At 42.9% G+C, this 25160-nt stretch overlaps 1 protein-coding gene across 4 annotated transcripts in view; it reads right to left on the bottom strand.

Annotated features, from left to right (window-relative positions):
• Positions 1–25160, bottom strand: part of LOC106958718 (protein shisa-6 homolog) — a 66535-nt gene that overhangs the window by 2965 nt on the left and 38410 nt on the right. Inside the window, exons 5-7 of one of the 4 annotated variants that reach the window (XM_015050766.1) lie at positions 7732–7794; positions 7241–7261; positions 4691–4843 (exon numbers count right to left, since the gene is read on the bottom strand). In XM_015050766.1, the coding sequence (XP_014906252.1) occupies positions 4691–4843; positions 7241–7261; positions 7732–7794 (237 nt within the window). The remainder of the gene's footprint in view (positions 1–4690; positions 4844–7240; positions 7262–7731; positions 7795–25160) is intronic. The other 3 variants (XM_015050768.1, XM_015050767.1, XM_015050769.1) reach the window with 3 other exon arrangements.

Raw genomic sequence — 25160 nt, 5'->3', positions numbered from 1 at the left:
ATCTGTGGAAATGTAATAAAATCCCTGAACATGGCAGAACTTTATTACATGATGTGATTTTAATGAAGTTTTATCGCATTTTGAAGCCGGATTTTATTACCTTATTACAGATTGCAGCGTTATCACATAACTTCTTTTTCACATCCACGTTTTTATTGAAATGTAAATAAAAACTGAGGACTGGTGATTTAAATCATTTCAGCCCTGAATCTGAACTTTGGGTTCCTGGTGGCCTGGTTCTGACGGGTCGGCGCCGGAGCTGCAGCAGGAAAATGTGGAGGTTTTCTGTGTCAGCTGCAGCCTGCAGTAAACTGTGGCTGTGGAGTTTTGATATGAAGCCTAATTATAACATGTGAGTTAAATCCTGACTGAACTGATGCAGTCAGTTCACCAAACAGGCTGAGCATTTCTTTATCCTAAAGTCAAACCTTCATTTCCACAAACAGATCATTAAACTGCAGTTCACTAAATTACATCCTGTACAAACACAGTATTTATCCATCAGCAGGCTGCAGGCGATGATAAGGCAGCAGATCTGGAATAAATGTGTGTGTGTGTGTGTGTGTGTGTGTGTGTGTGTGTTTTAACCCTCTCACGGTGATGACGCCAACATCACATCGTTCTCCGTTTCAGCGAACGTCAAAGAGGACCAAACGTTTCTCCACTGCTCTCATTTTAAATCTACTAATTAAAACATTACAAACAGACGCACTAATTTAATTTAGTTCATTATTACCGTCTTTTGAAATAGTTTTATTAAATAAGAGCCAAATTAAATTTGGGCATGTTTCCTTGTCTGGACTTTAAATCCAGAGGAACAGGAAGTCGTTCCTCCTTCATCCCATCTGACCTGAAAATGAAAAGTTTTCCTTTAAGCTTCATGATTTATGCACAAAATTCTGCAAGCATTTTTCTTTTTACTCAATAAAATCACAAGCAAATATGACTTAGTTTGATTCATAATTATAGTTTTGCTTTTAATCCTAATTCAGGTTTTATTAATTTGATAGATACATTTTAATCTGGAATGCATGTGTAATCTCCTTAATCTCCTTTTAAATGTGTGAAGATCTGTCAGATTATGGTTCTCTGTGTTTGTGAATAAATTAATGAAGTTTAAATCAGCACTGCACTCAACTTCAGAAAACAAATTCAACTAAAGCCATGAATGTTGTTGAGTACAGCCGTGTGAATTCAGACGCTTCTTTCCCAGACATCCAGGCCAGTTAGAGGTCAAAGGTCACTGCGTGTGCAGCTGCACGTCAGGCTCCTCCTGCAAACGTTTCATGAACTCCTCCATATGAAAAATGTCCCAAAGTGAAGAACCTGTCTGGCTGTTAAAAGGTAAATATAATTTAAAAGGAGCAAAAATCCTCCACAAATATGTGATCAATTAAAAGTATTGATTAATGTGGTTCTGGTTTTTCACGCAGCTTTTCTATCTCAGCTGCTCTTTGGTAATAAATAGAGACAAAGTTGGATAAGTTGTGTTTTTGTTGGTCCGATAAGAAATGAAAAGTTACTTTTCTCTTGTAGATTTATTTTTGAAACCAGATAAACGCTGGAAGGAGATTTTTCATTCATGCATCCTAATGAATGACCAATGACATCTGTAAGTGGCTTCCTGTCGTTGTGACTTCAGACCTTTAGTGGCGACTCTAAAGTTTGTTTTACCTCTTGTGAAAAATGCTTTTAAAAGAGCAGCAGCAGCAGCAGCACTCCAACCAAGAGCCACTAATGTTCCTGCAGAGGAACAACGTTGAATGTTAAACAATGAGGAGCGTTTTATAAAAGATCTACAGTCAACAAATCTGCTAAATGTGATAACAGCAAAAGCCAAACGTGTTTCTGAGGCTCGAATAAGTTGACTGATAAACCAGGAGCAATATGGAAACAGCAGCTCCTCTTATCTGTTCCCAGTCTGATAAATTATGTGCATCTGAAAGCAGAGTGTTTCAGATAAAAGCAGGAACAAAATGTGGCTCGATTAAAGCGTCGTCGTCTCAAGGAGAGCGGAGAGGAGAAGCAGAACCAAACAACAACGTGGCATCAGAAGCTGCAGCTGCTTATCCAGGCGCTCCTGCTGCAGGAGGCGATACCGAATACTCATCGTGACTACGGCAACCGCATCACCGATACGATACTTCAGTTTGATACATCATCAAACCTCTGACCTTCTGGTGTTTTAAGTTTTTCCTTTGCGTTATTTTCTTCAAACCTTCAACAGAATTTGTTCAAAGTTGATACAAAACGTGTCACTAACATATTAATATGACTTTTTGTGTAAAAAGTGCAAAAAAATTACCACGTGCGTGCAAATCAAAACGAAATATTTTTTAAAGAATAGTTGAGAAACAGCAATAAAAATAATCAAAAAGTGAAGATTGAATCAGAAACTGAAACCAAACATCAATTTCAGCTAAAAGTAAATAAAAATCATCTGATTTCACATTTTTATCCCTGAATGTTTAAAACGGTTTTAAATTTGTTAACACAAAAATCTCACTAAACCTGTTATTTCATTTGAACATTTTTTTTGTATAAAACAACCTGAATGCTCATCATCGTTTGATGTTTCTGTTAAACTTCCAGAAATATTCATGTTTTCCATAAGCAGGGCTGTCAATTTTCCATCTTTCCAAACTGAATTTTCCTTTGGATGTTTTATTTATGCTCTAAAAATAGGAGAATATTTTTGCACAGAAACATCCGTGACGTCGGGCTCCTCAGCGACTCCTTCTGCTTGTCTCAAAGGTTTTAGGTTATTTTTTAAGTATTCGTACAGGAAGCTCCTTACTTTTGGATTAGAAATCATTCAGTGTTCATTATTTTACTTTCTGTTCAGATCCATTTCTTCTGAAACCCAAACAGTCTGACTGACCGGGTTCTGCTGTAGGAGCGTTTACAGAGGAACATTCAGCATAACGTCTGCCCTGTCCAGCCACATCATTTCACATCGTTTAGGATGTGAAATGATGTCCTGGTTCACGGCTCATCAGGCTAATTGTTAGCAGTAACTTGCATTAAATTAACAGAAGAAAGACATGAAGCATGCAGCAGTCAGCCCACATCATAATACCACTGCTAATCTCACCCAGGATAATGAAGTGTGGAACTGCTCTGACATCAAGGCGCCATCATGGCGCCATATTAACCATATTCTACTGGAAAGGCTCTTAATATGACATTAGCAGACATTAGCAGCATGACTTGGGCTGCAGATGGGATCAGATCACACGGCGGCTCCACAATGAGGCGATGGGAACAAACATGGAGGCTTCAAGCTTTCAGGATCATTTCTCTACAAAATGTGAAAAGGTGAGCGGACGACCAGTAAATACAGGAGCGTCTCATTAAATCAGAATATCACCCAGAAGTTCATCTGCTTCAGTCAAACTCCAGGGATGAAGACTTTTACCCACATGATTAATTTCAGTTGTTTCTCTCAGAATGAACAATTCCGGCTTACAGCCACTGGAAAAACCACCAGACCAACAGACGAGGGATTTGGTGATGAAATATGAACAGAGTCCATGAACCAGACAGGAAGTGACCTCACTGAGGCTCCTGGGTCCTTAAAAAGCCTTAAATTCATTTAAAAGTAAAATAAAAACTGTAAACATGTCTTACATTTTGTAGTGGGAGAACTATTAAATCTTCTATATTTCACTTTTCTGCAGGCAAACATTTGAGTCGCACGCAGATTTTTTCATTCTGACACTGGAGGAGGTTGAGGCTACCGCTAACTACCGCTAACTACCGCTAACTCACTGCTAACCCAGCCCTGCTAGCTAGCTGTTCTGCGTGTATCATGGTGTTGTTGACGTTTGGCTCATTTCTGTTGCCAATCCATATGATTGTGTGCAAAACGACTTGGCGCTAATATATGAAATCTGCCGCTGTTTTTCTACATTTCTATCATAATACAGGTTTTAATTTGCAAAGTCAAATTTCTCATATGTCATGTTTGATTTATACAGAAACTGAAGGTACCATGGTTACTGGATTGTGTTATGAAATGGCAAACAAAATACACAAATACTTCTTCTTTAAGTTTTCAACATTTTTTCAATGTATTGTATCAATATGACTTATTTTGCTTCCCTGAACAGGTTAAGATGGACTGTGGCCTATTCAAAACCTGTTCATTACATTTTTTACACAAAATGATTCTTTGATTGACATTGGTTGATTTTTTTTTATACAAAATAATTGAGCAAAAATGCAGCGAATGGTTTCTGGATGGTGAGTCAAGAATCTAACACTTGAGTTTTCCAGCAGCCATTGTACAGCACATGCAGCGGTAAGACCAGCTGACCAAACATGCTGGAGCTCAGTTTGGGTTGCTAGGTAACGGGCTGGGTAATGACAATTGAGAAGTTTTTGAAACGGTTCGTTTTCCAGACACCAAAAACATAAATTTATTGAAAATAAATCCCTTGTTGGGTTTTTTAAAAGCTTGGGCTGTTTTTAGAAGCAGTTCAGATAAAAATGTGCAAAATGTGAATCTTGCACATTAGATCCCCTCTAAAGATATTCTGACTCGCAGAGATGCCCCTGTACTGGTCACAAGGCGTCATCAGGAGCATGCAGGGGCGTGTGAACCCGTTTCTGGGCGGGGCGTGAGGGTGACGTCATTCCGAATCGCTCGTTTCCGACGGCGACGGAGGACAAATGGAGGAGCACCTACTTAGTCTGTGAGGAGAGTATTTACTTAAGTCAGGCTTGAGCGGCAGCTCGTAGGACGGCTGCAGGTGGCTCAGGTTCTGGAAGGATCTGGACAGCGAAACGTCGTAGGGCTCGGTGGCCGAGGTCAGGATGTTGTTGATCCGCTGCGGCCGGTCTGCAGGGAACAAGGGAACAAGTTGCACGGCGGTCAGAGACAGAGGACGAGTCAGAGCGCTTAGTGGAGGAGAAATGTCCGAACTGAAGATCTTCAGGTGAGGCTCTCTGCTGTTTATTCCTTTTGTTTTGTTAAAACTAAAACATACTGAATGCTGCATGTGTTAAAGGAACATTTAACTTTCAGCTCTGAACGGTTTTTAACTCGTAGCAGCCAAACGGTCCAGACGTTTCTACATCCTTCAGAGTTCATCTGGACTTTTCCACCTGCTGTGTCTTGTCTGGGAGTTTGCATTTGTTTACCACTAATCTGTGTGGAGCGACCCAGAGCGAAACTGGACTCTACCCTGTCAGAAACGCTGTCGGTGTTTCAGAGTATCGGTTCTGATTTCCTGTGACGGAGTGAGGAGGCTTTCTGACAAAACTCAGCCAGGAACACAGGAAGTAGCCAGGAATTACATTGTTAAAGTTTTGATGATTGAGAAGGAAATATGAACATTTTTATTCTTAATAGTAACGAGATGTTTTCTGACACCAATGTGGCTCCATACTTTGATGACTTTGTTTAATAAAATCAATCATAGATTTTACGTCTTTGGTTCGTGTGTCTGCAGCAGTGAGACAGGATGTGTGAAAAATGAAACGGATCAAAGGATTCATTGTAATAATTAAATATAAAAATGTAACGAAGCGTTTTCAGGTGGAAGGAAACATTTTAGCTGTTCTCTTTGAAGTTCCAGTTATTATCTGGAACCGGTTCTCCGTTTCTCAGTGAAGCTCTGGATCCTCCGTGTTTCTCTGTCACTTTGCATTCAGTTCATCTCAGATTCACATTTTCTTGTTTTTATCTGATTTATGAAGAGAATAAATAAACAGAAATAAAAGTGAAATGTTCTAAAACCTGTGGATGGTTTTAAATATTCAACTTTTTTACATCTTTAATGTGACAAATTAACTGGAAAACAAACTAAATCATTCAGGGAGACAACAGACATCTAAACGCTTTTCATTAAACTCTTCTTGAGTTTGTGGTTATGATCTATTTAAATAATTTGATGAATCTGAAATGAAGCCAAGCGGGTTGGATTTTCCTGATATTTGAATCATTTATAAAATATCTACAGAATCAGGCCAGTGTGCAAATGTATCAGTCAGGAGAAAATACAAAACATATCCCAGTATTTCCTGTTCAAGTATCAATAACTGCAGATTTATGGGAGAAAAACCAACAAAAACAACAAACTGGAAGTTTGAGGGACAACAAGGAAACTCTGATCCAAAAACAACACTGCACAACACCAAGAAACAAACCCACAATGAAACACGGCAGTGGCAGCATCATGCCTTCTACAGATGGATGTGGGTTTAAACGCTTCCAAACACGAGTCGATTTTTGGCCCAAAACCTTCAAAAAGCTGAAGATCTGGAAAGTTTCATCCAAACAGAGACGAGAACAAAGAGTTCAGAGGAGGATCAACGATTTGAAGAATCTGTTGGACGACCTGAACTGAATGCAAACATCCTCACAAAACACAGAGAGCAAATATTAAAATGTAAAAGATGCTTTTACAGTATCAGTCTGGAGTCTCTTTGTGTAATCCACCATCAGATTTGTTTGTTTCTCTGTTGAATTGTGCAGAAAAATGTCAATAAAAATATTCCTAAAACCATTTATCTTGGATTTGTTTTCTTCAGCAGAACATTCTGAGTGAAGATGTTTGACTTTTGTTGCAGCTGATAAGGTGATAAATCTGTTCAGGCCTAATGGGGATTTACAGCCAGCAGCCAATGAAATGCTTGGAATGCGACCAGATTAGCATTTCAGTGTTTGAGTTTTGTTTCGTCTGCTGAAGCATCAGATCCTCTCGGCTCTCTGACGTGATTCAGTTGTTAGACGTTGGTGTCCTGATGAACTGATCCTCTCTGCAGCTTTGATTCGTCTAAAGCTGCATTAAAGCAACAGTTCAGCGCAGCGCCTTGAGCTTCAGTTCAGGGAACCATTTCATGACACCATTAAAGCTCCCGCACTGCGCGGCGCTCCTGCAGCTCCAGAATGTGGGACGAGCAGCCACGGGTCGGGAGGCGCGCTGGGTGGGAAGGACAGGGACCCGATTAAAAATAGGCCTGGGGCGGCTGCTGCGGCACGGCCGGCGGAGCGGGCGGGCGCAGGGACACGGGGAAAATCAAGAACAGATTCAGAGATTGGGCTAAAGGTCATGAACTGAAATGCAGCAGTTTGACATTTAGTGACTGCAAAGAAACACAAGCACTGAAAAAACTGAAATGAGAACAAAATGATCCCGGTGGGAAGGAAACCAGCTTGAATCTCTGCTGCTCATGACACACGTTGAACGAAAAGTGATCAAAACGTACACATAAAACTATGTGTATCACTTACCGTATCCCATTGGTCTGTGGGCTGACGGGTCCAAGTGAGAAAGAGAGGATGTTATCAACAGACGCTTCACAACAAGACGTCGCTTCGGAAAATGGCAAGACAGCAGCTAAGGGTTAACAAAAGGTCCAAAATGTGAATTATGATGGAGCTAAGCAGACTTCAGTTGGTTCTGGAGGTACTTTCAGGCCCATTTCCCAGAGAAAAGCATCCAGACGACACACACAGGAACCCAAACACTAACCTCAAAACTCTGCAGAATCTGCTGACGGGAATCAGCAGATTCACTCATTAATCAATGAATTAGTTTGTCTCTTTTCATCGTCGCTGAGCTGCAGGACTGGTCAGCAAAGTCCACATTAAATCACAGTGGTGGAGTTTTAAACAGCACGGCCATCCGTTATTTCTATTTACTTCTGCGAAACCAACAGGACTCTTTGGTTTCGACCGTCCAGTAAATCAGATCTTTGCAGCCTGCAGTCATGTTTACTCACCCAGTTTGGGAGTGAGCGCCGTCAGGTCCAGGTGGCTGTGCTGGTACTCATGGTGGTGGTTTCCTGTTAGAAGACAAGAAGAGACAAATGAAACTCAGTCAGAACCCGGCAGACAGGAAGAAACCTGGTTTATCAGTTACAAAAACTCACTCGGCAGGAAAGTGATTCTTCTTTTAATTCTAATTTATTTACAGAACTACTTCCCTATTTTAGTTAAAAAGTGGTTTCTGAGCAAATCCCTCAGTGATGAGTAGCAGAGAAACCAGAGAAACCAGAGAAACCAGGGAAACCAGAGAAACCAGGGAAACCAGGGAAACCGGAGAAACCAGGGAAACCAGAGAAACCAGGGAAACCAGAGAAACCAGGAAAACCAGGAAAACCAGAGAAACCAGAGAAACCAGAGAAACCAGGGAAACCAGAGAAACCAGGAAAACCAGAGAAACCACGGAAACCAGGGAAACCAGGGAAACCAGAGAAACCACGGAAACCAGGGAAACCAGGGAAACCAGGGAAACCAGAGAAACCAGAGAAACCAGGGAAACCAGGGAAACCAGAGAAACCAGGGAAACCAGACTTAGTGATTCCATGAAGGAAAACAAACATCAGATCAGATCAAACCTTGCTGGATGTTGTGGCACCATAACTCAGATATCTTGGTTATTATTTCAGCCATAATGTGAAACTGAAAGTAAAAGGACAACATGACGTTTCTACTACTGCAGTTTGGTTCTAAAGCTGATGCCCCAACCTGACGGTTGGGTTTCTGCAGTGAAGAGAAAAACTATTTCAGTTCATCACAGCTGATAAGAAAACTTAAAGATCGCTGCAAATATTTTCCCAAAACCAAAAATAAATCGTCTGCCCTAAAGTCAACAGAGACGTTGGAAATTTGGTTTAACTGGTTTGGTTCTTGGATGAACTGAGAAACTTTAGGAGAAAACCATTTTGTGAAAAACTTAGACTGTTTTCCTCCTTCGGTCCGGTCGACCCGGTTCTACTGGAACCAGAACATCTGCTCCACCTCCAGCTGCTGTGGCTCTGAGTCAAACCAACCTGTTCCCCTCCTGGCCTGTGGGGGCGCTGCACCAAGAACCACTGAGGGAAACGAAACTTCACCAGATGGAAACAAGATTTTAGCGGTTGGAGGATTTCTCTGCTAGCGCTAGGCTAACACGATAGTGTTGCTTGTATTTACCCAGAATGCCCTGCGCTGTTGTCCACTTCCTGCTTGTGGAGCGGTCTCTGGTCCACTTCGTGTTCACATTGAAACTAAACCAGAGTTCACTTCAACTGAACTCAGACTGAGGTTTGGAGGTCCAGAGGTCAGTTAGCATCCACACCTCACCGACCGGACCGGACTTTCTAGACAAACGGACTGGAGTTGGACTGAAGCAGACTGAACTGGGCTGGTGGGATGAAACTCGTTCTGAACCAGAAGACGTTCTGGTTGGAGGCCTGACTTCAGCCAGTCTGTGCTGCAGGTCTGAGGCCAACAGGATCCAACACAAACCATGTTCTACTTTCATGCAACAGGAAAATGTCTCATTTCAGATCCTCCTGTATCTGAGGGAATCGGGTGAAAATCTTCCTCAGAAAAAGACTGAAGTCATGATGACGACTCACCCATCAGCTGGTGCTGCAGCTCACAGCAGCTTTGCCAACATAAATCAGTTTTTCCTTCTGTTTAGGGAAGTGATTGATCATCACCTGTTAACAGAAGCAGCTTGGCTCGCTGTGATCCGTTGTTGCTCTCAGTCATTTGATTCTGCTGGAGGACAAAACGTCTGAGCCGCTCCGCTTTCTACAGACGGTACTCAGAGCATGCAGCGGCTGCCTGTTAGCATTCAGCCGTGTTCATTTGTCACGCAGAGAGCAGAAACACAAAGGAAAGTGTTTCTAAATGCCCCAGAGAGCTCTGCTGAGCTGCGTGAAAAGCTTCGGCCGGCTCTGCTGTAGTTAAAGATCAGGGTTTGCATGTCGCCGGGCGGATTCTCCTCTGGGCGCATGTGACATTTCTGACAAATGTTGAGTGTTGCTCAGATCCAGATGTAAATATGTTGCTGAAATGTGATTAACCGGTTTTAAGGAGCCACGTCGGATAAGCAAACAGTCCCGGTTTGTTGTCCCTGCAGACGCAGGCCGATCCCTCATTACAAATATTGGATCTTGGAGCCAATTATGGCTGAACTGTTTCTCCTCACAACGGGAAGCTAAATAAACGCAGCTCTTTAAAGCAAACCCAGAGCTCAGTAGCTGGAACGGAGGATTTTGTTTGGGATAATTTCTGCTTTGTGACTTTTTATTGTGACACAATAAGCAAATAATAAAAATAAAATGTTTGGCCAATGAATACAGAGAAACGCTCTAATCCTGAACAGAAGACAGAGAAGATTCAGACGCGAAGCGAACACTTTCACGTTTTCCTGAGCTCTGATTGGCTCTGGGGACGACGACGATGATGATGATGATGAAGAGCATGGGCGCTATAAAGTCCTGTGGGACTTTGATTACTTATCTCTGACGATCCGCTCCAGGCCTCTGTGCCATCACCCTCATCTTTAGCCAGGCCACAGATTCAAGGCTGTAGCTGAAAATGTCGATTAAAAGATGATTTTAGATCTAAACTTTAACTGCAGGTGAAAACAAGACGAGTTTATTGGGAACGACTTGATGATTCAGATCCGTCTCTCCATCCCAGCTGCAGTCTGATCAAATTAACTTCTGGTGAATTTTCAGCTGAACTTTTCCCAGATCCAGTTGTCAGAATGGATCTGGTCTGCAGCAGCAGCGACCTGCTGAGTGCTGATGCATAATGCAGCAGGCCTGGCTGACAGCAGCCATGTCACAGAGGAAGCGGGCTCCAGCCGGGGGACACAGGGGTTTCCACGGCAACCCAGATCCATTTTAAACGCCTCACTCTGGGGCAGCTGCCGGCCAGAAGCCGACCGCAGCCAGGGCTGTCGCTCTGCTGACAGGCATCTAGTTAGCATCACGTTAGCATCACGTTAGCATCACGTTAGCATAACGGGACACATCACCTCATTCTGACAGAAAGTCTCACTTTGGAGCTTCTTTAGGCCGTGTGGAACGAGAGATCAGGATGACCTCTGACCTCTGACCCTCTGGTTCCTCAGTGGACCTTCCAGCAGCTGCAGGACATTCAGGCCCAGAGGACGAAAGTCTGAGACCAGAGAAACTCATCCAGGATTTAGTGGCTCTGATTCCTGCAGCAGGTCAGACTGAGACCAGAAGCTGCAGCTGGAGATCTGACTAGAACCAGGAGGGTAGAGACACCACCTGGTTCTACACCACCTGGTTCTACACCACCCGGTTCTACACCACCTGGTTCTACGCCACCCGGTTCTACACCGCCTGGTTCTACACCACCTAGTTCTACACCACCTGGTTCTACGCCACCCGGTTCTACGCCACCTGGTTCTACACCACCTGGATCTACACCACCTGGTTCTACACCGCCTGGTTCTACACCACCTGGTTCTACACCACCCGGTTCTATAGTCCTTCACTGAGAGAACAGACTTTAAATGACAGAAAGGTTTTCACCACATTACATGTAGAAGCAGCATTCAGCTTCTATGCACCACAAATCTGCAACAAACTTCCAGAAAACTGAAAAACAGCTGAAACACTGAGTTCCTTTAAATCAAAGCTGACCCCCATACACAATGTTTCAGCTAAAAGCACAAAACATTTTTAAAAGTCAACCTGGATCTGGATATTAAGGTCCTGCTGTCACCGTCCGTCCCGTCATGTTGCACAGACTCGTTCTGTTTTTAATACCAGATCAATAGAAACAAGTCCAAACTGTTTAAATGATGATTTTGGGTGGAAACTTATTTCCCCCCTGCAGCATCAACAGCTGCAGATGGATCCTGACTTTCATTTAGACGCATCAGACTGAGATGAACTCCACACTTTTCAGATTATTTTGTAATAAAATTTGAAATTTGTGAATTTCCCCCCCAATTTTAGCTATGCACAAATCTGCATTGGTAAGTTAAAGTTGTGTTAAAGTGGTTTAGAAATCCTGCCAACATCAAATATAATAATGATGTGAATCTTCGTGTTTCATGGACAGAAACAGATTACTCATTAAAACGGAGAGACCAGAGTTTTAACGGCTCCTGTTGGTAATTTTCTTGGTTTCCAGTCGAGCCCCTCCTGATCTCTGCTTCACCAAACCGAAGCCTCTTAATGCCACATCTCTGGGTAATTAAAAAAAATCTAATTTCTCAGTTGCGTTTTCCCTTTTGTGCTGTCAGTAAATCATTCCAGCTCCGTCTGCAAGTAAACAACTTCTGAGTAAAAAAACTAACAGAACAGTTTGTCTCTGATTTTCTTTTAGCTTTTGACAAATTAGTTAATTTTCCACCTCGTAAACTCCAGATGTGGTCGAGACTCCGCCATGTTTGTTTGGACCGAGTCTTACCAGTCAACCGTTTCCCACGACGACGGCGCCTCCAGCATCTCTGGGAGATTGTGATTTACTAACAAGGATAAGCACAGATTTATCTGATGTCTTCTTCGATATCTCAGAAGTAACATCACACAAAGCTGCCGTTATCCTTGCTGTGGAACATCGGAGTCCAGCAGAACAGGAAACAGGAAACAGGAAGGCTGAAGAGTTCGCAGCGGAGGCGGGAAAACCTGCTCAGTGGAACCGAGGGTTAAACCCGATTACAGATCAAACCGGGCCTGGAGTTTGACACATGACACCAACACAGGGAAGGTTCGTTTTAATTAGTGTAAATGCATCTGCAGATGATTAACAATGTTTTATGAGTTAAAGGGTTTTATCAGTACAGCCACTATGAGCTTGACATCCCTGATCTACATGAACAAATAAATGCTTGAAAAATAAACCTGCATGCAGAACATCCACACGATTTAAATTTTTTAGCTGAATTACTGAAATAAATTACAGTTTTGATCATTTTCTAACTTATTGAAATCCAGGCGGCTCAACATGGGATTCCTTCAGGAGCTGCAGAAAGAAAAAACAAAGTCTGGACTGGAAACTGGACTGGACTTCTGACAGGAATGGACAAAAACAAACTTCATTCTCTTGGTAAGCAGCAGCCATAATTCTGTAGCATGAGAATATAGTTAATATTTTCATTTAAGTAATCTGAATTGAAAATATTTTACTGTTTATTCATGACATTATAAAAGCAGAAACACTAATTTCATTTTCTCCTGTTGAAACTGTAATATCACCTCTTGAACCAATTATCCGCTGATGCTCAAACAACAATAATCAGATCTGAGGTGAAAGGCGCAGGACAGCGAGTCGATCAGCAGCGATTAAATAACGACGCCCTAATCGCCCCAAGGCTTCATCTTTTGTTTGGTGTGAAGAAAATGCAGCCCAGTATTCTAAAACGAATTACCCCGTAAGTTATTTTCTATAATTACGCTCCGTGTTTTCCCATAATTACACTGGCTCCTCGGCATATAGCAACTGTAGATAAGCAGGTGATGGAGCGATTAAATGGAGGAGGAAAGGCGGGCTTTGTCAAGACACCACAAACTGGAAAATTGCAACTGAGATCTTTTAATGACTTTGTAATTATGAGTCAAGCTCTGCTGCTTGGTGGCATTTAACGGAGAGCGAACTGAATGCTAACACTGACTGTTTACATCCAGGAATTTCACTTTGGGTGAAGCTCATCTCATTTCACACAAACCAAGTTTTGGGTTTTTCTGCTGAAATTGATTATGAAGTAAAAATCCAGCTTTTTAATCCCATAATGTCCAGATTATCTGGAACAGGAAGCAGGTTGACTTTCAGTTCCTTCATGGAGTCAAAAGTAAAACAAACATGACTTGAATGAGTCATTCAATATTCACAATAAAAATAATTATGTATAATTAATAGAGGTGAAATTATTGTTCATATGAACCATTTCAGGGGTTTTTCCAGATCCATCAGCCTATCATGTTGAAATAAGTGGGCGGGACTAAAAATGCTCCAATCAAGATGATTGGTGTAAAATGGAATCAATCAGAAATTTAGATTATTTAACTGCCGCAAACAAAACATTTAATATGATTATAAGGTTTAAAATAATGTTAGATTTGACAAAATCATGAATAAAATTAATGAATTAATGTTTAAAATATTGAAGTTTATATTTGTTGACACATTTCCTGCCTTTATTTTTCTGTTATAATCATTTATTGATTCATCTCTTTGTCTCCATCATTTTCTCTACATTCAAATCTTTTCCAGACTCGGAGTTTCAGTTTCTGTCTCCTTTCTGGACGTCTTCATGTTTTTCTTCAGCTCCTCGTTTGTCAGTCGAACATTTTCCAGAATCTCAGCCAGAGGCTGAGCGATGTGTGATGATTACAACAGATAATTACATCTATTTACATAGAAATGTGATTGATACTTTGTCCTACAGAGCTGAGCTTCCGGCTGCTGGAGTCGCTTCCTCTGATCTCGTTATGATCCATCCATAATATTTGGATCCTCGTTCTGAAGTTACCTAATTAAATGATCATTTGCAACAAGTAAACAATTGTGGATGATGATGGTAATTAACAGTGGCTGTAAACCGGGAGGCACTGCGTGTTGAGAGACGACACAACTGCATCTAACGGTATTTATTACAAGACTTGTGATTAATTTGTCGTCACAGGGAGTCGGAGCGTTTTTACCCGGTGACAGTCGGAGTGACTGCAGCGCCGCGCTAAGAGGCCGCAGGCTTAATTGATGAGGAGCTGTCATCCAAAATATCGACCTCCCTCATAAGAATCTCAAATGAACACTTGAGTGATAATGTCAGCACTCGTTAAAATTTCAGCGCTGTGGGACTTTTTGAAATGTCAAGACGAGCCGCAGAGGTTTTAAAACAAGGGAAGCTTCTTTAAGTAGATGCATCATCAACCCATTTTCATAATGACTGGGAAAAGGTCCTGATTGTGCATTCATGACTCAAACATATAATCAAAGTCCTGTCCGTTCCCCACTGAGCCTCCTGACACCAGCGCAGGGTGGTGGCAGGTTACAGCCTCCTGTCATGTCCCTGCAGCTAGGTGGCGCCGCAGCAAGTTCTGGCCAAATGATTTGACTGGACCGCAGCGCCACAAAGAAAGGATTCCCTCCCTCTGACGGCTCAGCACCTTTTCTACTGCAGACATCAGGATTTACCACAGCATTTATTTAACTCTTCAGAAATCAGTTTAAAACTGTAATTTGATATGTAAAGAGCAACTGATTACAGACTAATATATTAAAAATGCAGTGCAGGTATGCACATTTTAAAGTAAATAAAAAGTTAAAAGGGATTTTGTCACAACATTTAACACACTGGCACTGCTCTGTGGAAACGTCTGGCTTTTAAATGAGACATTTTCTGTTCAGTTTGCAGAAGGAGCAGAACAACGGTCTGGTTTTCCAAACTCTCTGAAAACGAGGAACCTGCAGCTGGAAAACGATTCTCTGAGGGCAAAGTATTAAACCTCACGGTTATTTTGAAGAATACACAAAGAAAAGGTGGAGCCAAGCATGTGATAGACCAACCCCATCTAATGTTTTCATAAACTCAAAGTCTGCAGCGACGTTCTCCTGTCCAACCTGACAGGAAACATGAAGGAACATTCAGAACGTCACGGGACTTTCTCCTGAAGAAAACATTAATCATGCTTTTATCGTCTGCATCACCCTGTAAACTCACCTGATCTGATCATAACAGCTAATATGATCGGATCACATAAGGATATGAAGGAATGTAAAACAGGGAGTTCAGGTCTTTAACTAGGCCGTTTCTCTGTGATCAGTGGTTGGTTGTCACAGTTTACCTGCAGGACCGACTGCAGAGGAAGCCCTCTGATTGGCCGACCTGAGACAGGTGGGCGTCGACAGAAAAACACCAAGGTCAAAAGAAGGTCAAACTGTGACCGTGAACAGGCTGCGGGAACAATGCTGCGAGATAAAACGATTTAAAAGAAGACAAAGAGGAGCGCTGAGGAAGGAGGGACGGAGGAGGACTGGGTGACAGTCAGAGGCTCTGAAGGCCGTCTGGAGGCTCAGAGACCAAACACAAATAGGTTTCCTGTCATAACACATGAAGGAGCTGCACCAAACAAAGAGACGGAGGAAAACGCCTCCTGCTGCTGCGCGGCATCAGAGAGCGCAGCGTGACGAGAGGAAACGAAAACCGAGAGGAAACGAAAACCGAGAGGAAACGAAAACCGAGAGGAAACGAAAAACCTGGAGAAAGAAACCAAACTCTGCTTCTTCACCTCATTTACAGAAACTTTTCCACAAAACATCAGGGCCAAATTTATCTGACCTAAAACTGAAATAAGTTGCTTTTAGAGCTTCGGGGGGCAGAGCTTCGTCTACCTCCTGAGGTCATGTGAGGTCATGACCTTTTGCTCAGCTGCTGTCTGGTTGGTTCCTGGTGAAACGGAACCAGAAACATTTTTGTTTCTGAATAAATGGCTTCAGACTTTATGGGTGAAAATGATAAACGGCCAGAATGAGGCAGCAGAACCCAGTCAGAGTCTCCAGGTTCTGATGACCAGAACCGTCATGGCCGACAAGACGACGCGCAGAGAGTCTGACCTCATGAAGAATGGTGAGACAGATTACCGCCGGTAATCTGTGTTGTTAGTATTTTAATCATAGCGACATGAAAACGTTTTCAAATAAAACCCTCATCGTTTTCTGAGCGACGCTCTCTTCGTTTTCCATCTGGATTTTAATTTTCACGTTGGAGTTTCTGAATCCAGACCTGATAAAGTTTTTATCTTTATGAAAAATGAAATCAGTTTCTGGTTTGTTTGAAGAGTTGACTAAAAATGTACTTTAACACAAGCAATACTTTATGATGTTCTCCTGATGTTAGCTCAGATTCTCTTTAATCCAGTGAAATGCAGGCTGTAAAACTCTGAACCTGTCGCAGGGCTGACCGAACATGTGCCTGAATAAAAGTCCAAACAGGGCATGAATAATAAATCCTCAGGTTTGGTTCACAGAAAACAAACTAAACTGTTTGAGACGGAGCTTCATCTCGACTCCTGCAGGACATTTTCATCTTTTTTCTCTTTCTTTCCTTCAACTGAAAAGATTTCCCTTTTTAATTAGACGCAGGAAGGAGCTGCATGATCTTTACTCCACTGTGAGATGGAGAATACTCTTTAATCTTACAGACGCCTCCACTGCAGCAGGAGATGAGGCTTTTCTGTGTTTTCTGCAAACACAGGCCATGGTAAACATGCCGACGATCACAGGCAGCATTTGATAAATTACAAAAACAGAAATTGCGCTTTGAGGACCTGACAGATGAAAAACTAAATTAAAAGTGAGCTGAAGGCGTTGGAGAGAGACGGGGAATCTGTTAAAACACACATCGCTCTCCTCACACGACGGAGTGATGCTTTAACAAGCCCTCAGAGCGCCGCCGCCGCGCCTCATTCTGCTGCCAGACACATCCGTCTGCCTTCCAAAGGTTATGACTGCTGCAGATGAAATCCTGGTGGGCTTCGCATGACTGGAATTCATTTCATCCAGGTGTCTGTCTCTGCTGCTCCTGACGGCGGAACATAATAACAAAACAAGCACTTTGTAGAGACGGCAGACGGGAGCAAATGTGTTGGTTTTAAAGCAGTGAATTTATCAGGAGAGTCTGAACCTACTGAAGTCATGACTCCATCTTCAGCTGCTGCTGATCCTGCAGAGCAGCAGGGAGACATTTTCATCTTTTTGTGTTTGATTTTTGACTCATTTCCTGTGCAGATCTGTTGCAACAAGCCCGTCCTGATGATCTGTGATCAGGTTCACCTCATCGTAAAACAACATTTACAGGCTGGAGAAATCCTCCAAACAGGCTGCTTGACCCAAACACCAACTCCTGTCATGACTTCTGAGACACGCAGATCTATATCACAGAGATATTATCATGTTTTCATCTTGTTTCTTACAAATATGGAAAAATCAGGCAACAATTTCTGTTACTTTGATATTTTTGTGACCTAAAGCAACAATAACCCATGACCTGCATGAGAAGTGATGTCTGCATCTGAACTCTGTAGAACCGGCTCCAGATTTGCTCATCTAGAAGCTGAAATCTCTGCTGAATGTGTTTTTGTAAACATGTTTTATGTTGGTTGATCTTCTGCTCCTTAAACGTTTTCTGCTGCAAACAGCAACAGAAATGTTGGTTTTGATGTATAAAATGTAAACGGAATAAAAAGCATATTTTGGATGATTTGCTGGGCTTCGTATTTCAACATGGCAGACTGAATGTTGCTCCTCCAGCTGATTGGCTTCCAGCTTCTCCGATGTTGGCAGCAGAACCACTAAACCTTAAATCCAATCCTGTAACAAAGCCACAACCTCATGTTTCTTCTCACAGTCGAAGGCGCAGATTTCAATTTAATCACAATCAGAAACGTTGATTAGGAGTTTGGGAAAATAATGAGGCTCCATTATTTTCTAGCTGTTACCTCGGAGCCCATTATCCCCCTCCAGCAGATTAAAACAATCCAGCACAAACATTTTGCATTCAGATCTCATTTCCAGTGAGAGTCTGATGAATGAAGCCCGACTGGAGATCCTCGTCTCCCTGGAAGCGGCTGGCGGAGGGAAGGACGACCTCCAGCCACACGGCGCTAATTAAATGTATCCAGAAGCCATTAAAAACGGCGCAGACGCTGCTGGAGCCAAAGCCTCATTGTGACTGCGTTGGTTTAAATCACCTCGGCTGATGGAAGCAGAGCAGAACCGAGCGGGACCGGCGGACCTCCGCCTGCTTCGCGTCATCAGATCAGAGTTCACTGGTTTCCTGCAGAAACTCCACAGAACCACATCTTCACGGTTTCATTTCTGATGCGTGTTTAGCGGTGATCCAGATAGAAGAGGACAGATGTATAATTTATCACGCTGCTCCTGATCACACTCCAGCTTCTCATGCAGAACCTGATGCATTCATCGGCCGTTAAAGCAGAATGTGGGTCACCACACGGGCCCGGGCATCCAGGGCGCGTTTTAGGATCATTTTTTATGCTTTCTTTGATTCTTTATTGAATTAAATGGATCCCTCCCAGACATCTGACATTCTCTAAAAACAAACAAACATAAAATCAACCAATGGCCACAAAGTTATTCCATCCTCAGAAATAATATTCATGTTTATTTCAACAGTTTGAACTAATTTTACACAAAGCTCCTCAAAAATACCAGCAACAAAGTTACCAAAACCTCAAAGCTCAGGAACCTGGAAGAAGGTTTAATTCATCCATGACACATCGATATCAGATCAATACTCAGAATCTGAACCAATAAACAAAACAAACTCTGGTTTGTTTTGTTTGTCATGTGAACACCAAGCGGACCAGAGAACTGGATTTTGTGTCGTTTCCTTCAGTGGTTGTTGGTGCAGCGCCCCCACAGGCCAGAAGGGGAACAGGCTGGTTGGACTCAGAACCACAGCAGCTGGAGGAGGAACTAATTTAAACTCAGATGAATTTTCCTGATCTTAACCCAACAAGGAGACAAAATCTAAAAAAACTCAACAGAAAAATCATAGACTTGGAAAAGTAGAGCAGAAACTTATATTTTACGCAACTTTGTAACATGATAAGATCAATCTTCTCCTTATTTTAGAGCCTACATTAAGCCCAGGCCATTGTTTTCCTCCCTCCACTGAGCGACCTACTTCCAGAGTCTTTCTACGAACAGAAACCACTTCTGACTGCAACACGTTGGACTGAATTCACCTTCACGACGCAGCGCTTCCCTTCCTGTGGCCTGACACTTGAGCTTTCAGAGGAAAACAGCTGAACTTGAGAAGGAGATAAGGGCAAATGAACCCCGCGTGGGAAGTCTTAAAATACCCCTTTAACTAGGCCAGCGCTGAAGGCTCGGGGTGTTGCACGCCGCATGGAGAACCTGTCCACGCAGACGGGACACGAGTTACATAAAGCGACACGAGGCGCTGCAGGATCCCGCTACCTGACAGAGAAACGTCCTGCTGAGGTCCGAGGGATCGGTCGGTCCGGTTCTCTGAGCCGCGACCGGATCCACTTCAGATCCAGACGCTTAAAGATTCATGACATTCACATCAGATATGCTCAAAATATGGAAACATATTCAACAAAAGCGTCACTGATTTTCAGTTACTGCAGAAATCTGGAGCAAAAATGAAAAACTGCAGCAACAATAACACAAAACAGTAAAATAATCCAGAAGGTTTGATGTTTAGAAAGAAACTATTAAGGTTTAGACGGCTCTAATTCTTTACAAGACAAAAAATAAAAAGGATTTAAAACTAAAGAGAAAATGTATAAGTTATGGGAGAATCAGAGTTAAAAATATGGAAATTCAGAACAGAAAAAACTTCAGTGAGTCAAACTGGATTATTGATTATTGAACTTTAAATATGTCCAAACAGAAAACTGATCAAATTATCATAAAAATATGATTAATCCTAAATACAATTAATAATATTACCAGTTAATTATTGCTGGTGTTTTTGTTTTGATGCTGATTTTGTTTTTGGGTGAAAATAAATAATGATTGTAGATATTAAATTGATAACATGTGATAAATATCAGATGATGAAGGTTAATGAGTGGGAATCCACCCAGTCCCTTTAAATGTAATATAAAAGTTTTGACATTAATTTCATTCTGTAGATGTTTGGTTTCCCTCTCATCAGGCGCCGTGTCTTTAAATGTTCCCAGTAGTGAACTGGGCTGCCACTGGGAGCAGATCAGGTCCGTCACCGTTACAGTCGATGTTGGTAAGAGGAGCATCTTCTGACCCGAGGCCCGGCCCGGCCCGGCCCGGTGCTGCTCTGCAGGTCCCCTTCAGTCAGCTGCTGCTGAACAATATCAGCTCTATGGACATAATCTAAGAAAAGAGCTGCAGGGTTCAGACTTTGTGATGCGACTGCAGTGATATTGACCCAGAAGCCTCGTTTTCTGCAGGTCGTCTCTGGTGGCCCAGTTTAACGGGAAATCAATTCATCCATACAGAGTTTAAATGGAAACGTAGAACTGAACTGTTTCTGTTAACTTTGGTTCATTTATTGTGTTTTCAACACTGAAATGTGGCTTTTGGACCCTGATGCCCCTAAATAAAACCCAGTGCACCAGACGGCTCCTGATGGAGAAACAGACGGAGCAACAAAGCTGAAACTGCAGGACATGCTGTGCACTGAAACCGAGAAGCTGGTGGAGAATCAGACAGACGCGTGTTGAACGTGACGTCAGGTTCTGCAGAAAGCGGCGCAGTCGGCCATGACGGTTCAAAACAGCCAATACACACACTGGCTTCTGTAGAGATGGTCAGAAGCTGCTGCAGCAGCTGCTGCAGCCGTGGCTGCAGGGAGGCGGGCCGAGCGGCGGGCGTCACTGAGAGCAGCGACCGAGCTGCAGGTTCCTCTCAGCTTCACATCAACACTATGAAATATTAATGAACCAAGGAGAATATCTGGGGCTGAACTGATCGATTGAACCTCTGATCTGTCAATAAAGAACATTTCTTCAGCTGAACATCACCTGATCTCTCCTTGGACTCATTAAAATCTCAGCTTCTACCAGAAACGGCTCAAATTAAAGGAGTTTTTTCAGAGATTTTATTGCTTCTGATCGGTGTTGACTATTTTTTCATCTCACGGTGATTCAAGCTTTTCTTCCAGCATCAAAGCGATGCAGTGAAATCCTGTTTGCATCCAGGGGAGCGTCGCTCACAGGAACCACCAACTGCTAATTTTACGGGGCAATTTCCAGCTGGCCCAGTTTGATCATATGAACCAATAGAGGCAGAAAATGGGGCCAGCATCACTCTGCTGCAGCAGCCTGCAGCTTCCTGCAGACAATCCAGACCCATTCTGTCTGCAGCTCAGCTGCTGCAGCAGAACCAAGACGGACTCAGGAGGATGAGGACCGGCTCACAGGTCCAAATGCAAACGCTCCTGTTTTCAGATGAAACCGTTTCCGTCTCGTTTGGACCTAAAGATCCCAGAATCTGAAGGAAGAGTCCAGTGAAGCTTCCTCAGCCGGTGGACTGACCAGCGACGTTTGGTCGCCATGACGCCTGCTGGTTCTGGTCCACTGGGTCTCCAGATCCACAGTCAGACCACAGTTAAAGCTACGTTCACACAGCAGCACATGTGACCCAAATCTCATTTATTTGCTCATATTTGACCCAAATCCAACTTTCGGCCGCAGTCTGAACGACACAGTTCAGAACTAAACCGATGTTTTCAAGATCTGAACGGTTGAGCCGCATTTCCTCTGACTTTTACGTCGCTGCTGTGAGACGTGTCCTGATTCTGCAGCAGAGGAAGACGGACAGCGAATCTGGAAGCAAACAACAAATGAAACTTTAACTATACCATCGCGCCTGATCGACTCCCAAACAGGCGATGATCCACTAACGGCTGAATGTTTAGTTTCTTTTTATTAGCTTCCTTCGTTCTGTTATGATTATGTGACGGTGTTATCGGTTCTGATCGGTTCTGATCGACTCTGACTGCTGAATAAGATCCATCCACGGCGGCGGCGGCCATCTTTACTCCTGTAACAGAGCGCTGCTGGGTAACATCAACGTTCTTCTCCTCGCTTTGGGTCGTAAACTGCTCACACAAAAATCTGACTGCAGTCGCATTTAATTAGTGGCATGAACGACCACGCAAAAAAAAAGTCAGCCTGCTTCCTTCCTCTGACGAGTTTTATTTCCAGCACTGCGTTGGGATCCTGGCGTTGCTGCGTTTGATTGGCCAGCAGATTGTCTGAGGAAGAGGAGAGACAGCAGAACCAACATGGCTGCCGGCCTGAAGGCACAGCTGGACCTCCTGAACCTCCCAGCAGAACCTCAGGCTGATCTCCTCCATGCTATGCTGCACCAATGCAGTAATTCATGCCAAAGACCAGGTACTGACTGGATACTGCAGAGTAAATGAATGTACTTTTAATAATGCCTTATTTTCAAAATACTTTAGTGGTTTTCTGCAATGTGAATTATTAAAGATAAGAAAAACTCTGGATCTCTGCCTGCCATACATCTTCACATGAACTTCTCCTTCAGAGCCGCAGTATTCACGCCTGGAACCAGATTTAAGGCTTCAGACCAAGAAGGTTTTCTTCCCCTCAGAAACTGGAGAGCTGAATCTGAGCGCTGGGAGCAGGCAGAGCGTTTCTGCCTCAGCGTGTTTCCAGTAAATCCAGTAAACAACCTGAAGCCGTCTGACCACAGAGTGTTTTCTCTGTGCAGCGTGCGAGGGGAGCTGGTCTTTGTTTGTTTTCATTTATTTTTCAGCTTCATAAAAAGCTGAAACTTGCAGAGACGGCAGGTGAAAGCGGGGATGCCTCAGGGCGCGCGCCGCGTCTCCTGGACGTCAGGATGAACGTTCAGTAAGATGCGCCGTCCGCATCGCGCCCAGCCGGCGGCACGCCGACCTCCTCCAGCAACGCTGTGTTGCCATGGTTACCAGATAACCAGCTTATCAGCGTTTCCCATGAATTGTAAAAATGTACTTTCCTCCACCGTGATGCAAAGCATTTCTTCAGAAAGCACAGCGATGATTTATGGACGTTCACGGATGTTGGAAGAAATATTACAAACGACGTTTATGAGCGTCGCCATGTTGACATTCTGACATCTTAACTGAGGTGAACCAGCCAATCACATCACAGCACCGGCGACAAACAGGAAACGAATGAATGATCCAAAACAAACTGAAAACGACCATCAGAAACGTCCTCAGAGGTCAAATATGAGGATTTTCTCTCAGCAGCTGTTCGGCGTCAGAGCTGACCAGCAGGCGATGCTAAGCTAACACTGCTAAAGTTAAACTAATTAGTGGATCAAGTCAACCTGCAAAGCTCCAGTTTTATTCCCGTCATCATCCAATCAATTATTTAGAGCTTTAAAGTTCAGCTTCAGTCATACAAACATTTTATATCTTTGGGAAAAACATTTCTAAATCTTCTTTCTTTGAACTGGATGAAATGTGGCGACGGTGTGAAACAACCCGAGTTTAAATCATTTCACTTTCATTTTTTATTTCTGAAGATTCTGCTTATACATTTTTCAAACACTTTAAATATCGGAGCTCTTTGACAAACACGTTTGACGTGTGAGTTCTGCAACTTTGTTCTGTTTTTATGTCTCGTCGTTTCTCAACTCCTGATCTTAATTGGTTTTGATAGAAAGCAGCTGAAAGTGGAGGAGTGAAAGGTCAGAGGAGGGTCGCTGCTTCAGTCTGGCCTGACAGTGTTGCTATCAAAGCAGGAAGTAGGCCAGCAGAGATCAGGCTTTCTCATGAAATTAACAGTGTTGGTGTGAAGGGCAGCCCAGCAGAAACACTCCTCCCCGTTTCTCCCTCTAATGGGGTCGAGTGTTAAAGCGTCCGCCTCTCAGAGCGAGCTTCCTCTGGTCCTGATCTGCCTCCCGCCGCCGCTCCACAGCCCTTCCTCTCCTTGTTGGGCCTTTAATTGCCTCTACAATAACTGCAAATGCGTCACAGATTCAAAGTGTCCACAACACGATGAAAGGATCAGCAGGAGAAATGAAGAGGAAAAAGCTTTGATCCGATTATAACAGAGGAGAAATAAAGTCCAACACCTCCATCACATCTTAACCTCCTTCTATTCTCATGTTTTCCTCTGAAACGTCATAAAAATGTGATGTTTTATTAACGTGTTTTTGGTTTATGAGAAGGGAGATATTTATTTGATTAAGATGTGATTTAAGATGCACCTCTGGAGGCAGGAAGCAGATTTATTCAGAGTTTTGAGAGGCTGAGGATGTAAAACCACTGATCCGCGTGCAAACGAGGCGCCGTGGAGTTTAATTAGACGTTCCTCAGCACTTCATCAAGACGGAGACCAGAGATGTGAATCCAGATGCTGCGATTCCTTTGACTTTCTGTCAGAAACCTGATGAATTCATGAATCTCTTTCTAATAAACAAAGTGTTGCTGAACCTCAAACAAACCTGATCAACCTGGAAGGACTTTGGTTATGAGAGGATGAATAATCACAGCATCATCCTCTGAAATATGTATCACTGCTTATTTTAGAGTTCAATCAGAAATTTATCCCCTAATGTGCATCAATACCCACAGATCATATCTGCAGCCTGCGGGTTCAGCCAATCAGCAGTGAGCAGAATAAACGGGGCCGTCGGATTGGCTGCAGCGTCGCTCACAGCCTTTCAGCTCCAACCTGCATGAAGCTGCAAACATTTTGGATCTTTGTCATTTTGGACATGAAATCATAAAAACAGGAGGAAAAAGGTTTTCATTCGCCACAGATTAACTAAATCACTTTATTATTGATCAGTTTTTAAATTTTGCATTCATGTAATCATAACTTTCTGTCATAACTTTAATTCAGTTTGTCATGTTTTCAGTATTTGATGATTTTTCTAACTTTGCTGTTACTTT

This window comes from Poecilia latipinna, unplaced genomic scaffold (assembly GCF_001443285.1).
Source record: "Poecilia latipinna isolate Pla-1442-1.1 unplaced genomic scaffold, P_latipinna-1.0 Scaffold1009, whole genome shotgun sequence".
In the NCBI taxonomy this organism is placed as follows: Eukaryota; Metazoa; Chordata; class Actinopteri; order Cyprinodontiformes; family Poeciliidae; genus Poecilia; species Poecilia latipinna.
This window is presented reverse-complemented; position numbering and strand designations above follow the sequence as displayed.